Source organism: Salmo salar, chromosome ssa01 (genome assembly GCF_905237065.1).
Source record: "Salmo salar chromosome ssa01, Ssal_v3.1, whole genome shotgun sequence".
Classification (NCBI taxonomy): domain Eukaryota; kingdom Metazoa; phylum Chordata; class Actinopteri; order Salmoniformes; family Salmonidae; genus Salmo; species Salmo salar.
In genome coordinates, this window is record NC_059442.1 from 44,337,749 (window position 1) to 44,353,289 (window position 15,541).

Genomic DNA, 15,541 nt, shown 5'->3' on the forward strand with positions numbered 1-15,541 from the left:
CTTGTAGATATTAGCAGCTAGTCACAGATGAGCTTGCAAGCATTTTACAGCAGAAGTCACAATAGTGACTCGAGGCGGAAGAGACGACGTGAATATTTGTAGCTGACTAGCTAGCTGCTACAACATTACCTACCGAACTTTGTTAATTGTGTGTGACTAGTGTTACTGCCGAATATAAGGACAAGACTCGGAAATCAACGATTTGCTGTATCGTTATTTAATACGGGTAAGGCAAATGGAATTGTGACATGTTTTTTAGTTAAATAGTTAGCTACCAAGCTAACTTTAGCTAGCTCAGTGGCTGGCTAAAATGGAACATTTGGAGAGCTGCCGGATCCAACCTCCATCTCATTTTCACCCGTTAATCAATATGGGGTTTGTTAGCCGCTAGTTAGCACAGCTACGGCTAAAGTTGGTTGGTGTTGCTAGCAACCGAACGTTATAGAGTTTTTATTTTTTTTAACCACTAAGTAGGCCGGACATTACACTTGCCAGTGGAAAAAGTAACTAGTTAGCTGGCTCTTTAACTGTGTTAACATTGTGTTAATCTAAATAGCCATTTAGCGTGTTACTACTATGTATTACTTGTGTTAGTTAGCTAGTTACAAGTCATTTGTTTTTGTTTATCTTGCGTAATCTGACATGAGGCCTGTGAAGCCAGACAACTCAGTCATGCCCAGTCAAGACCGGCAGTGTAACGTTTCACTTTACATACACTGTCATGGTTGGCTAACAGTTGTTTGGACAGGTCCAGGTTTTGTTGTCATCAAGCTTTGAGCAGGCCAGTAAGGCCTCTGAACCGTCTGTTTCATAAAATACTATGGATATACTAACAAGATACACGGAGTGTACAAAACCTTAAGGACACCTGCTCTTTCCAATACAGACTGACCAGGTGAAAGCTATGATCATTTGATGTCACTTATTAAATCCACTTCAATCAGTATAGACGAAGGGGAAGAGACAGGTTAAATAAGGATTTTTAAGCCTTGAGACATGGATGGTGTATGTGTGCCATTCAGAAAGGGAATGGGCAAGACCAAGGATTCAGGTGTCTTTGCACAGGGTATGAAAGTAGGTGCCAGGTGCACAAGTTTGTGTCAAGAACTACAACGCTGCTGGGTTTTTCAGTCAACAGTTTCCTGTGTGTATCAAGAATGGCCCACCACCAATTTTTACACTTTAGTAATTTAGCAGAAGCTCTTATCTAGAGGGACTTACAGTAGTGAGTTCATACATTTTCATACTTTTTTTCCTACTGGTCCCCCGTGGGAATCGAACCCACAACCCTGGTGTTGCAAGTGCCATGCTCTACCAAGACCTGCAACGCTGCTGGGGTTTTCATGCTCAACAGTTTCCTGTGTGTATCAAGAATGATCCACCACCTAAAGCACATCCAGACAACTTGACACAACTGTGGGAAGCATTGGATTCAATATGGGCCTGCATCCATGTGGAACACTTTCGACACGTTATGTAGTCCATGCTACGACGAATTGAGGCTGTTCTGAGGGCAAAAGGGGCGGAGGTACAACTCAATATTAGGAAGGTGTTCTTATTGTTTTGTACACTCTGTGTAAATGTCTCTCCGCCCTAACAGTGGGAGTCATTGTCCATAAAGCGGCACGGTGGGCTTTCTAGCTCTCGCCCATCTTTTCTTCGAATTGGTGGATACATCTCATTATTGTAATCCTTTTTTAAATACACTGCTCAAAAAAAATAAAGGGAACACTTAAACAACACAATGTAACTCCGAGTCAATCACACTTCTGTGAAATCAAACTGTCCACTTAGGAAGCAACACTGATTGACAATAATTTGCTGTTGTGCAAATGGAATAGACAACCGGTGGAAATTATAGGCAATTAGCAAGACACCCCCAATAAAGGAGTGGTTCTGCAGGTGGGGACCACAGCCACTTCTCAGTTCCTATGCTTCCTGGCTGATGTTTTGGTCACTTGAATGCTGGCGGTGCTTTCGCTCTAGTGGTAGCATGAGACGGAGTCTACAACCCACACAAGTGGCTCAGGTAGTGCAGCTCATCCAGGATGGCACATCAATGCGAGCTGTGGCAAGAAGGTTTGCTGTGTCTCAGGCCAGTACATCAGGAGATGTGGAGGAGGCCGTAGGAGGGCAACAACCCAGCAGCAGGACCGCTACCTCCACCTTTGTGCAAGGAGGAGCAGGAAAAGCACTGCCAGAGCCCTGCAAAATGACCTCCAGCAGGCCACAAATGTGCATGTGTCTGCTCAAACGGTCAGAAACAGACTCCATGAGGGCCCGACGTCCACAGGTGGGGGTTGTGCTTACAGCCCAACACCGTGCAGGACGTTTGGCATTTGCCAGAGAACACCAAGATTGGCAAATTCGCCACTGGCACCCTGTGCTCTTCACAGATGAAAGCAGGTTCACACTGAGCACGTGACAGTCTGGAGACGCCGTGGAGAACGTTCTGCTGCCTGCAACATCCTCCAGCATGGCCGGTTTGGCGGTGGGTCAGTCATGGTGTGGGGTGGCATTTCTTTGGGGGGGCCGCACAGCCCTCCATGTGCTCGCCAGAGGTAGCCTGACTGCCATTAGGTACCGAGATGAGATCCTCAGACCTCTTGTGAGACCATATGCTGGTGCGGTTGGCCCTGGGTTCCTCCTAATGCAAGACAATGCTAGACCTCATGTGGCTGGAGTGTGTCAGCAGTTCCTGCAAGAGGAAGGCATTGATGCTATGGACTGGCCCGCCCGTTCCCCAGACCTGAATCCAATTGAGCACATCTGGGACATCATGTCTCGCTCCATCCACCAACGCCACGTTGCACCACAGACTGTCCAGGAGTTGGCGGATGCTTTAGTCCAGGTCTGGGAGGAGATCCCTCAGGAGACCATCCGCCAATTCATCAGGAGCATGCCCAGGCGTTGTAGGGAGGTCATACAGGCACGTGGAGGCCACACACACTACTGAGCCTCATTTTGACTTGTTTTAAGGACATTACATCAAAATTGGATCAGCCTGTAGTGTGGTTTTCCACTTTAATTCTGAGTGTGACTCCAAATCCAGCCCTCCATGGGTTGATAAATTGTATTTCCATTGATTATTTTTGATTTTGTTGTCAGCACATTCAACTATGTAAAGAAAAGTATTTAATAAGATTATTTCTTTCATTCAGATCTAGGATGTGTTGTTTAAGTGTTCCCTTTATTTTTTGGAGCAGTATATTTGATGAGGGTTGGCGACGTCAACTGCCTGTATTCAATGGAGAGAGACGCTATGCTACTAGCCTCATTTCATGAATATGCATAGCTATCTCCAGAGAGCTCTGATATAGTGTTTTTTTCTCTGTTGCCGCGATGTTACTTGTCCTACTTATATCAGTACACTCGACTTAAGGATTACTAAACTTCTATTTGGTCAAATAAAGCTCACGTAGCAAATAAGCCGTTAACCTCCATACAAAAACTCCTTGCTTGGTGGGCAAAACAATGAAAAAAACACCTGCTGGAGGGAGACAGATTTTCCACAGAGTTGGGCTTCTCTCTTCCTCCCTGGCTTCATACAGCCTCAGCCAGGGGTTAAAGGTCATGGTCCTTTAGGCTAGATTCTAGAACTGGTGTGCTGTGACCACGTACTGTAACCCAAGAGGAGTGTTGTGAAATGTCATGTGGCAGCTTAAAGATTTAGTAAACAGAAAGACTGAGATGGGAGCAGGTGCTAAGTTATAGAATGTGATGCTGGTCTTTTAAAAGGCACGGGACTCCATTGCCACATGTTTGGTAGGTAGAGAGCTGGCCCTAGAACTATGTCAGTGGGATAATTTAACAGGACAGGATGTTTCTAGGAACTGGGACATGGCCTGGTTGCTTTTTCTATTCATTCACTGACTGTGGTTCAACTTGAATTTGTTCTAATTAGACCTAAATCTTTACTAAAAACGGTCTGATTTTTTAAAAACTTTTTTTCTCTCATTATTTCAGGGCAAACCACTTCACTCATTCCTCCTTTTAAATCTAGAATATCAACACCACAAAGATGGAGGCGCTCCATGCCCACTGCATGAAGTGTGTAAACCGGAGGTGTATGATCCGCCCAGAGACTGGTGTGTCCTGTGATCTCATTGGCTGCCCTCTCGTCTGTGGAGCCGTCTTCCACTCCTGCAAAGTTGAGGAGCATCATTTACTATGCCCGTTTGAAAGAGTGCCTTGCCTCAACACTGGATTCGGGTGCCCTTTCACTATTGCTCGGCTCAAAATGGCTGAACACCTAGAGACGTGCCCGGCCAGTGTGGTGTGTTGCACCATGGAGTGGAACCGTTGGCCTGTGAGCTATTCAGATAGGAAGTCCTATGAGTACCTGAGCAATGTTGAAGTGGTGGAGCAGCTAGACATGGCCCTGGCTCTCCAAGATCAGAGGATGCTACTGGAGTCCCTCAGAGTCACCACCAACACGTCAAAGAACGGATATAATAAACCAGCTGTGGAAACAAATGAAAAGATGGCTGATGTTGTGTCAAGTGTACCAGAGACTGCAGTTAGTAATGGAATGGTTGAAATGGCTGAGGCTGCTGCTTTGACTAATGGAGTGATTGAAATGGATGATGAGGAGTCCTATATTTCGGTACACAAAAAGAACTTAGCAGCGACCTTGGAAGTTCTCAGAAGTGCAAAGGACGTCAACTTGATCAATGGAATTATAAATGGGGGAAAAACAGAGCGAAATGGGGTTCTCCATAATGGAGAGAACAGCAATGATGACTTGAAGAATGTAGAGATGAAGGAGAGTGACACACAGTTGGACTGTGAGCTCGGAGCAGTGGGCGGAGTGTCCGTGGACTGTGGAGTCGGAACAGACAGACCGGGAGATAAGAGCTACTGGATAGAGCTCAATGACCTAATCAAGTCTTCAGAGGAGGTGGAGAAGGACGGCATGATGGGTCTAGCGGAGGTGGGTCCTCCTCCTCTCAGTAACGGTTTCCACCATACAGGAGATGACCACAATCACTTGAGACGACGTGAGCGGATGGATCTGAGCAGATCTCCACCCAGACGCTCAGAAGTCAACAGGTCTTCAGACTTCAGGCCGGTGATGCCTTATCTCTCCATGCCTAATATAGTAGCACCACGGGAGTCCTCTGGGCCCCACCCTCCACCACTACCCATCCACCTGCCTCTTCCCATGCCTCTCCCTAATCTGGAACCCTACAACGTGCTCCAGCACCTGCCCTTAGAGATCGAAGACAGGTGGCTGGAGAGGAAACTACAGAACCTCCAGGTGCTCCGAGGGATGAGTGTGTTTACGTTTAACGGGCGCAGGGCTATGATGTCTGATCCCTATTTGTTCAGAGCTAAAATGGAGGACAAGTCAGTGGACACCTCAGACCTGGAGGTAACTGACGATCCATTGGGGCTCCATGGGATCGACCTAATCACGGCAGCGCTGCTCTTCTGTCTGGGTGATTCCCCCGGGGGCCGCAGCATCTCAGACAGCAGGTTTGTAGACGGTTATCGCGTCGACTTTGGTACCCAGACCTTCTCCTTCCCCTCGGCAATACTGGCCACTAACACCATGGTGGGGGACATCGCCTCAGCGTCGGCCTGTGATCACGCCAGCCCGCAGCTCTCCAACCCCAGCCCCTTCCACACCCTCAGACTGGACCTGGTGCTGGAGTGTGTGGCCCGCTACCAGACCAAGCAGCGCACCATGTTCACCTTTGTGTGTGGACAGCTGTTCCGCAGGGATGAGTTCTCCTCGCATTTCAAAAACGTTCACGGGGACATCCATGCCGGGCTGAACGGCTGGCTGGAGCACCGCTGTCCCCTGGCCTACTACGGCTGCACCTACTCCCAGAGACGCTTCTGTCCCTCCGTGCAGGGCTCCAGGATCATCCACGATAGACACCTGGGCTCGTTCGGGGTGCAGCCGGGTATGCCTCCCCGGTTCGGAGATAAAACTCTCCCCAGGAATGCCTGTCGGTTTGGCTCCACCTGCGACCACCTGAGCTCCCTGCCCTTCGAGGTGCAACAGTATGTGGCTAGTTTCCTGGATGGCTTCAGCCTGTGCCAGCTGTCTAGGGTCTCCCGGACCATGAGGGATGTGTGTGGTAGCTTACTCAAGTCCAGAGGCATGGTGGTGCTTCTCTGGGAGAACACACGACGGGCAGATGGGTCTTCCTCATGGCAGATCCAAAACAAGGTTAGTCGCTCACTGCATTTTAAACATGTGCATTAACATGTGTATTGAATTTTACTTTATTTGCTTTTTTCCATAAATCTATGATCAATGGGAAATTTCAGATTTGTACGACAGTTTGAGACGCGCATGGGGATCTCCAGTTAGAATTCACTCCTATTTCCTGACCACTGAATGCATGCTGTCCTGTATTAACACAGTAATCAATTAGATTAAAGGCTTTGCATTGCAAGCAGGCATACCATATTACACATATAAACATCTTCATCATTACAACTAATGAATTTCAATTACTCTCTTTTGTGAACCAGGTGTGGCGATTCAGTACGGCTTTCGGTACGGTGAACGAGTGGAAGTTTGCCAACATCGCCAATATGGCCGAACATCTGAAGAAGTGCAAGTTTAACACCATCACCCGTCGGGACGAGGCAATCCCTCTGCCCTGCATGTGCTTCACCAGAGAGCTCACCAAAGAGGGACGCTCACTGCGCTCAGTCCTCAAGCCAGTATTATGAGTTGCCCTATAACAGGGTTGGAGTCCATGGGTATGTCTGAATTGGCAGTCTATTCCCTATATAGTGCACTACTTTTGACCAGGGCCCATAGATAGGTAGCCTAGCGGTTAAGAGCATTGAGCCAGTAACTGAAAGGTCGCTGGTTTGACTAGGTGGGAAATCTGCCTATGTGCCCTTGAGCAAGGCACATAATTGCTCCTGTAAGTCGCTCTGGACAAGAGCATCTGCTAAATTACTCAAATTGAAATGTAGGAATTAGGCTGCCATTTTGGACTATGCCCATTTCATTCCAGTCCATTCAGGAAGTTTTTACTGAATTGAAATGGATTCCAACCCTGCTCTATAATAAGCACATACAAAATGCTGCTTTTTCCAGTCTTGACAGAAAGAGCCTGAATTGTTTTCAATGCCACTTTGTAATTTCATATTGTTACCAATGTACTGAAGAGATTAACTTTTACATACTCTGTCAATGTGTAAATAAAACAAATGTTACTTTATTTTTATATGAATAACTAGCTAAGTCAGTACTGTGCCACGTTTGACAACGAAAGAAAGTGGAGCCTTATGATAAACACTTGCTTTCTGGTCATAAGAGGGTTCTGACGAAGACCTTTAATAAAGAGATTTTTCATTGACTCCCAGCTAGAGCGATTTACATCTTATTGTCGTGCACGGTTTTACATACTTAGGGTCATCATGGTTTGAGTTAGCGGATAATGTCATTACCTTATCTGAATTTTAAGATTCAGACCAAACTTAAAATGTCCACACTACAGGCCATTATCAGAATGGAACATTTACTACGTAGCTATTTAACTCTACAACCAGTATCAGACCGGACAACAATGTTGGCTGGTTTAATGAAGGGTGATTTGGTTGTCTTTTATCTACTTTCCTAATTTGAGAAATGGTACTTCTGTGAAAACCATTTGCGTGAATGCTAGTTATTGATCTGTTCGAGTCCAGTGAATCCTGCAGGTCAGGGATTCTGGGGATGAGAGTTGATCAGTATTGAAACTGATCATGTCAACTAATAATCAATCATGGTCCTGTCTATAAGTTGTCATTTTAGTGTTTATCTTTATATTTTCCTCTTGGCACTACGTAGACACTGCTCAGAAGTTGCCTGCTGTGTCTCAGGGTTCGTAAAACATACCTACCTCCAAAATAAGACCCTATTCCCCTATATAGTGCACTACTTTTGACAAGGGCCCATTTAGGGCTCTGGTCAAAAGTAGTGCACCATAAAGGGAATAGGGTGCCATTTGGGACGTAGACAAGATGCTGTATCAATAAGTGCTGGCCGTTACTTGTGCTGTATTGCCTGCTTCACACTACAGGTTCCACCGGTACTGTACTGTACAGCTCTGCTTGGCTTTTGGTTCGGCTCTATAGTGTGAATCGGGCTCATGTGTAAAAGATACACCAATCTACCAGCCTTCACATGGAACAGTCACTTTAAAGTCATGGTTATAGAGTGGGGTTAGTCAGGACTGATATACCGTTCAGTATTATTGATGTGTTTTATGGCAGTGTTGGTACTGACACATTAAATTCCATGTCCTCAATAGATCTTCTAATTATCAATAACCTACCTATCGTTTGACTTGATTTTCTCTGATTTGAGTATTAGTTAAATCTGTTTGGATTTGGAAGTGTGTAGAACAAGATTTAGTTATTCGGTCAGATTGTGCTGTAGAACTGAAGGCTGGGATTCAATCCGATCGTGAGTTGTAGACAATGCAGCTTTTATAGGCTATGTTCGGAGCTCGCATTCCTGGTAAACGCATATATTGGTTCAATTAAATGGTACATTGTCGACAAAGCGTAATCGGATTGGAGTCCAGTCTTAATTCATGGGTCTACGATTCTGTTGTAGAAATTGAAGGCCAGACTTGGATCTTAAGGGCATACTTTGCATCTGTTTAAAAAAAAAGTCAAAGACAAGACATTTCTTTATTTGACCTTAGGTTCTTCTCTGAATCCCTGTACAGTTTGTTCTACAGTTGTATTCCATTTTGGGGGGGACAGACCGGTGCAAATTTTGCATGGTTGAAAACATGATTAGCACCCCGGATGAATAGTTTGAAACTTTTTTGTGTGTTAGTTAACTTCCGAAATATGCATCAAACCTGAGTGTGTTTTGTGATATTTTATTTGTATTGTCAGAACTCAACTCTTTTTTTATTTTTATTTTTTTGTATTCTTCCATGCAACCCTTTTTTTAATATCCTTCTATCTGGTGTAGTTTCTAATGTGATGAACATGCCACAAATATTAGACTGTTCAGAGGATGCTATGATTTAACCTATTGATCATCCCCACATTATAGCCTGGTCCCAGATAAGTTTGTGCTTTTAAGCCAAGTCAGATGGTTAAATTCCAATGACTGTAGGAGTTGGCAAAACAGCATAAACAGATCTGAGACCAGGCTAACCATGTTTCTGCTCAACTCAGATTTTTTCCCCCCCCTGCATGTTAGTGAAGCAATTAAGTCATTCTTAAACCTGATTTATCCATAAAATGTAAGGTTGTTTCCTCTACATTAACCTTTTTTAAAGGTTGTGTGTGTATTGAGCCTGGATACACTGGGCCTATGTAGTTTTGTCACAACTCTTTCTATTTGGTTTGTCTTACTACATTTGTATGGTAGCATCTGCAACAATGAGATCACACCAAGTTATAGCTTTAAACAAGGTGTCTTATCACTGTTTTACAATGTTTTTGTTTCTTGTTTTAGCGGCCCAGGTGTATAAAGGTCCTTCACATACTGTGTATCATCTAGATCATTTTCATCAATAAACGTTTGTTTTCATTACTTGCTACAACATGGGTTGACATTTTTCTACAAGAACAGCATCATTTTTACAGATGGTTGAGTCTCAGCTGCTGAAGGTGTGTGAGGAGACTGGAGGAGGTTGGTCCTCCATCAGTGAGGTTTGGTAGCAGGGCCTCAGTGGTGAGGATACGCAGGCGAGACGGATCCTGACAAAACACACAACATATTTCTATTGGGGAAACGAAGCAACACAAAAGTTCACTGGTTACTAGGCTGTAATATGCCAAGAAGAGATACTCACTGTTTTAGGTCTCTCCAGCTGGGTGGTAGAATCCCTCTTGCTATCGTCCTGCTGTGCGCCAGCGTGTTCTGGATTTCTGATGCTGGATCTGTTGTGAGGGAAAGTGTAACAGGATGTCTTGCGTCGCCCTGTGAGAGAGAGCACAGGCTGAATCAATGGCTAGCTGCAACATAGTGAGTTATTCATTAAACAGTGTGTTATGTTACTGGGCTCATACACTACTCTAGAACTGCATAGCGTAGTGGTTCTCAATCCTGGTTCTGGGGACCCAAAGGGGTGCACATTTTTGTAATTGCACTAGCACCACACACCTGATTCAAAGCCTGATGACGAGTTGATGATTAGAATCAGGTGTGTAGTGCTAGGGCAAAAACAAAAATGTGCACCCCTTTGGGTCCCCAGAACCAGGATTGAGAACCATTGCTATAGTAAGTTACTGCTGTATGGAAAGGGAGTGAGTGGAACACACTGAAGCTTAGCCATTACCTGCTGTGGAGGTACACCTGGAGAGAGCAGTCTCAACGTCCTCCATCTGGCTCTGCAGCTTGTCCACCCGCTGGAAGGCCTCCTGTTTGAGGCTGCGTTCCTGATGAAGCTGGCCCTTCACCTAAAGCCACAGTGGGTGCCTGGGTTAATGTCCATTACCATTACACCAATGATCTAAACTTGCTCTGTCTGTAATTTACAGTAAATGTGCTCCCTTCATCAGAGAATATACACATTTAGATAAGTTATTCCCAGGGCCAGGGATTTTTCATGACCATATAATCTGACCAGGAAAGGCCGGGTCCTAGTTTATACCTACGGGACACATACAATGTAATTGTTTAAAAGTCTGGGAACTTAAGTTATTATCCAGCTCTGTTTTATGGTCCTTCACGCTGGATGATGTCTGTTTTAGTAATACTAAAACAGATCATTTTATAATTGTATATTATGTGTTGGTGTGTTTGTATTGCAGGGATGAGAACGAGTGTCACCTGTCTGATGTCTTTGGCATTGCGTTGTCTCAGTAGCTGTTTGTCTCTGCTGCTCCTGTCCAGCTGAGTCCTGAGGTCTTGGAGCTGTCTGTCTCTGTCCCCCACGCCCTCTCTCAGCTGCTCCAGACTCTGCAGGTGGTAGCTGTCCAGCTCCTGTCTGCTCTGGACCTCCTGAGCAGAGTGATGCCTCACCTCATGGAGCTCTGCGCTCTGTGGGCATAAAAATCTCTCTACTGTCAGACCAGACAGGCAAATATCTTTAGATCTGGTTATTAAATCAGCTAAGACAGAAAATATCACACTATTTACAATTATATAAAATGAGAAGAAAATCTAAAGATGAATTCCACTTGTTATCTGTAATGTTGTAAAAAGAAATGCATGTGAATGATTCAGGGTGAGGATATACCTAGCTACCTGTTTGGTGAGCAGTCTCTTGGTGCGGTTGTACTCCGTCTGACACTGTGTCATGGCCCTCTGAGTGACTTCCAGTTCCTGCTTCAGTACGATCACTTCATCCTCTGACATCATCTTCATTCTCAGTGCCTCCCTCTGACAGGACATCTCCCTCTAGACACAGCACAAGTCACAGTCGCCCAAAACGTCAGCAAAAAAACATGCAAAAGCCACAGCCATTCTGGTGCAATCCATATGAGTCTGTACATTTGTATTTATATTACAATCATTCAGCAGAGGCTCTTATGCACAGGTTAACATCTATGCATTCAACTTAAGTAGGTCAAATAATAAAACAACCGCATGTCACGGTCATTGCAAGTCAATACACTTGTGTGATTTTGGGGACACTCCTTTCCAATCATCCTAACAGTACCTGCTGGCTGTGGAGCAACCTACGGTGCAACTTGCCCTGTCCAACCACCTGTCTCCAGTGGCCCAGTGCCTTCACCTTAGACAGCAGGCCAGTCAGCAGACTGTTCTCCATGCTCAGGTCATGGAGCTCCTGCTTCTGATGGAGGAGGAGAAGAAGAAGAAGAAAGATTAAGGACGAGAACAGCTGTTAGTCATGAATGCAATAATTATGTAAACATCTGAGTCACAATTCAGTCACTTGCTTCGAAAACAACTTTGGGCCCAATTGTCTCACCTCCGACTGTGTCGTAAGAAGAGCTTCATTGCCTTTAGTGGAGCCAAACGTCTTCAGCTTGATGATGTTATCCACTCCCTCTCTCCTCACTTTGCTCACCAGCTGAGTAACTTCCTGGTCCATTCGCACATGGTACTCATCAAGCCTGGCCTGTGACCCATCCAAGTAAACAATCAAGTAAAAAGACGAGAGGGTGTGCGTTATGGTGCTTTTAGCATGACAGTGATGTGGTAAAAAGTACGATGCAACCAAACACCAAATATTTTCCAAATTAATCAGTGTCGTTATTGTGGATCAAAGTTAGTCAGGATCATTATGAGGTGATACTAAGACACTATAAGTTGCTCATACATGCTTATGTCAAGTCTTATAATGCATTCTAACAACATCATAATGCATTATACCTTCAGGCTTTAGATAGTTACCATTATGATTAAAAAAAAGGTAGGTTTTAAAAGCGTTTCGTACCTTCAGTTGAATGCAGGTGGAGAAAAGTTGTCGGACCAGGGAGTCATAGCACTGTCTGTATTTTAAGCTAATCTGCTGCTCCAGGCCTCTCTGTTCCTCCTCCAGTTGGGTGACCCGGGTACGCAGGGCTGTGGTCTGCAACATCATCCCACGACAGAGCCCACTGACCTCGCTGTAAGGGTTGATGGTCTGGGACTGGGACGCCTCAAGGTTCTTCACATCCTGCAGGACAAATATTGTACAGGGAGAAGTCAAGAAGCAAGAACTTAAAGATACGTTTGTGTGCTGTTTAGCAAGCGAATGGTATAAAGCCACGGAATCAAACGGTTTGGAACCCTGCTCACGTGATAACTAACCTTGCCTGACAGCGGAAGACTAGCGTTATCTCCCAGAGGTTCTAATCCCAGTCGTTCACACATATACTGTATTACCAATGAAAAAAGGCATTGCATATCTTCACACACATCTTATGGGCTGAACTGCTGAAGTACAGTAGAGTAGGATACCTGTTCTCTGCGGTAGAGCAGCTGGTTCTCCTGTTGTAAGATCTGTTCATAGAACTGGGAGTAGAGGAGGAAGCTGCTGCGTTCTCTCTCCATCACAGAACGGCCCAGAGTGGACAGACACCGCTGGAGGTGGGCCGTGGGGAAGGTCAGCTGGCAGGAGATGTAGAACATATATATTGTCATTAAACTGTTCTCATGTTCTTGGTGCTTGAAACCTATGAACCTGTGACTGCCACTTTTTTATTACTGAGAAAAAGGAGCAGACTGCTACCCACTGTTTTAGGGCTATTGTCTTGCCTGTCCATCCATTCTGTGTTGGGTTTCTCACCTGTCCCTCCTCCGTCTGCTCAGCACACTCCATTAGCTGCTGGGTGAAGCACTCCACTAACTGAGGTCTCTCTGGGGACAGACTGTGCTTCATGGGGCCTTGCTTCCACAACTCTGGAGAACAGTCGTAACAGTGATAAGTCAACCATTACAGCTAGAATCCTTCGACTCATACTCGTAGCTGTTTAACCTGTTCATGATATAACAGTCAAATGTAAACATATTCAAATGTTTTAAAGAACAACAACAGAAATCCAGATGCAACATTGGTTAGTGTCTTCGTGAGACATCTTGAGAGGTGGGTAGTGTACCTGTGGGGAGGCCTGTGTCTTGGCGTGCCCGCTCTGAAATCACCAGGGTCAGCTCTCTTGTGATCCTCCTCTGTACCGCTCGGATCATATCACACTCTGTACTCTCCAGCAGCCTGAGCAACTGAGACACCATGCACAGACTCAACGAGATGTTCCTCATCTTCTTGTTGACCATATTACAGATATAACCTACTGCTCAGTCTGTTGAAACTGATTGAGCCACCATGCATAGAGTCAACAGAGAAACCAATGTTCATGTTAATCCTCATCTTAATTACACAATTTATAACCTATTCCTCAGTCTGTAGCACTACTCGACTAGTCTGGGTTCCAACCTTTAAAAAAAAATTAAAAAATGTTTTATTTAACTAGGGAAGTTAATTAAGAACAAATCATTATTTACAGTGACGGCCCACCAAGAGGCAAAACGCCTCCTGTGGGGAAGGGGGCTGGGATTCCAAGTAAAAATGTAGGACAAAACACACATCATGACAAGAGAGACACCACAACACTACATAAAGAGAGACCTAAGACAACAACACAACACGGCAGCAACACAACGCGACAACAGAACATGGTAGCAACACAACATGACAACAACATAACATGGTAGCAACACAACATGGCAGGAGCACAACATGGTACAAACATGGTTAGGCATAGACAACAGCACGAATGGCAAAAAGGTAGAATCAACCTGAATCAAGGCTTTATTTCATGAAGTGAAACAATAGTGAAACGTAGCATGGATTCAGTTAGGATCCCTGACTACTACGGTATATGGATTGTTCCACGAATACAATGCCTTTTATGTCCATCAGACATTATGTGTGAACATTTTGATAAAACACTCATGTTAACAGTTGGATCACGTACACTGAGTGTACAAAACATTAGGAATACCTGCTCTTTCTATGACAGACTGACCAGGTGAATCCAGGTGAAAGCTATGATCCCTTATTGATGTCACTTGTTAAATCCACTTCAATCAGTGTAGATGAAGGAGAGGAGACAGGTTAAATAATTATTTTTAAGCCTTGAGACTATTGGAGACATGGATTGTGTATGTGTGCCATTCAGAAAGTGAATGAGCAAGACAAAAGATTTAAGTGCCTTTGAACGGGGTATGATAATAGGTGCCAGGCGCACCGGTTTGTGTCAAGAAAAGCAACACTGCTGGGTTTTTCACACTCAACAGTTTCCCGTGTGTATCAAGAATGGTCCACCACCCATTTTAGCAGACACTCTTATCCAGAGCGACTTACAGTAGTGAGTTCATACATTTTTATACTGGTCCCCTGTGGGAATCAAACCCACAACCCTGGCGTTGCATGTGCCATGCTCTACCAACTGAGCCACACGGGACCACCCAAAGGACATCCAGCCAACTTGACACAACTGTGGAAAGCATTGGAGTCAACATGGGCCAGCATCGCTGAGGAACGCTTTCGACACCTTGTAGAGTCCATGCCCCAACGAATTGAGGCTGTTCTGAGGGCAAAAGCAGGTCCAACTCAATATTAGGAAGGTGTTCTTAATGTTTTGTACACTCAGTGTACATCTACTCTCTACCTAAACTAAAACAAATCAAATTGTATTGGTCACATACACATGGTTAGCAGATGTTATTGCAAGTGTAGCGAAATGCTTGTGCTTCTAGTTCCGACTAAACCGTGTTAAAAGATTCCAATAGAGGTCAGGTGTGTGAGTGAGCTATCATGGTGTGCTGCAGTAGTACGGTACTTGGAATGTCTTGATGTGAACCTCAGAGGCTCCTGCAGGAGGCAGTAGAGGCTGGCTGTCAGATAGCAGAGCCTCAAAGTCCTTCTCTTTACCCATCTTTTGAGCCAGGGCTCTCATACTTGGGTACTGGATGTCTGCTCTGAAATGTAGAAGCATGAGACCCACTGAGCTATATGTTAACGATGAGACGACATCATCTCACAGTCAGGATTAAAATGACTTGATTTTGATAAACAATGAACAATCAATTCTGTATGAAAGTGTGTTAATGTCCCTGTTGCTTAACCATCACTATTCACAAACCCTGGTATCATTTTTTCCCCCA

At 44.8% G+C, this 15,541-nt stretch overlaps 2 protein-coding genes across 2 annotated transcripts in view; one reads left to right on the plus strand and one right to left on the minus strand.

Annotated features, from left to right (window-relative positions):
- Positions 1–9,514, plus strand: fbxo30a (F-box protein 30a). The gene is made up of 3 exons (XM_014197040.2): positions 1–226; positions 3,967–6,181; positions 6,490–9,514. The coding sequence occupies exons 2-3, from the start codon at positions 4,022–4,024 to the stop codon at positions 6,691–6,693; spliced, it is 2,364 nt and encodes a 787-aa protein (XP_014052515.2). The 5' UTR covers positions 1–226; positions 3,967–4,021; the 3' UTR covers positions 6,694–9,514.
- The window catches only part of si:ch73-242m19.1 (coiled-coil domain containing 162), a 23,668-nt gene continuing 16,765 nt past the window's right edge, over positions 8,639–15,541 (minus strand). The window contains exons 23-34 of the mRNA XM_045695168.1: positions 15,217–15,355; positions 13,474–13,594; positions 13,164–13,276; positions 12,836–12,985; positions 12,330–12,551; positions 11,862–12,011; positions 11,589–11,723; positions 11,174–11,326; positions 10,757–10,966; positions 10,263–10,383; positions 9,777–9,904; positions 8,639–9,681 (exon numbers count right to left, since the gene is read on the minus strand). Coding sequence (XP_045551124.1) covers positions 9,562–9,681; positions 9,777–9,904; positions 10,263–10,383; positions 10,757–10,966; positions 11,174–11,326; positions 11,589–11,723; positions 11,862–12,011; positions 12,330–12,551; positions 12,836–12,985; positions 13,164–13,276; positions 13,474–13,594; positions 15,217–15,355 — 1,762 coding nt within the window. The 3' untranslated portion in view covers positions 8,639–9,561. The remainder of the gene's footprint in view (positions 9,682–9,776; positions 9,905–10,262; positions 10,384–10,756; positions 10,967–11,173; positions 11,327–11,588; positions 11,724–11,861; positions 12,012–12,329; positions 12,552–12,835; positions 12,986–13,163; positions 13,277–13,473; positions 13,595–15,216; positions 15,356–15,541) is intronic.

What these genes read in the sequence shown, in the direction of transcription:
- fbxo30a (XM_014197040.2), top strand. Translation starts at nt 4,022, where the DNA reads ATGGAGGCGCTCCATGCCCACTGCATGAAGTGTGTAAACCGGAGGTGT. An exon ending in CATGGCAGATCCAAAACAAG is followed by an intron (nt 6,182 to 6,489) that starts GTTAGTCGCTCA and finishes TTTGTGAACCAG; the next exon opens with GTGTGGCGATTCAGTACGGC.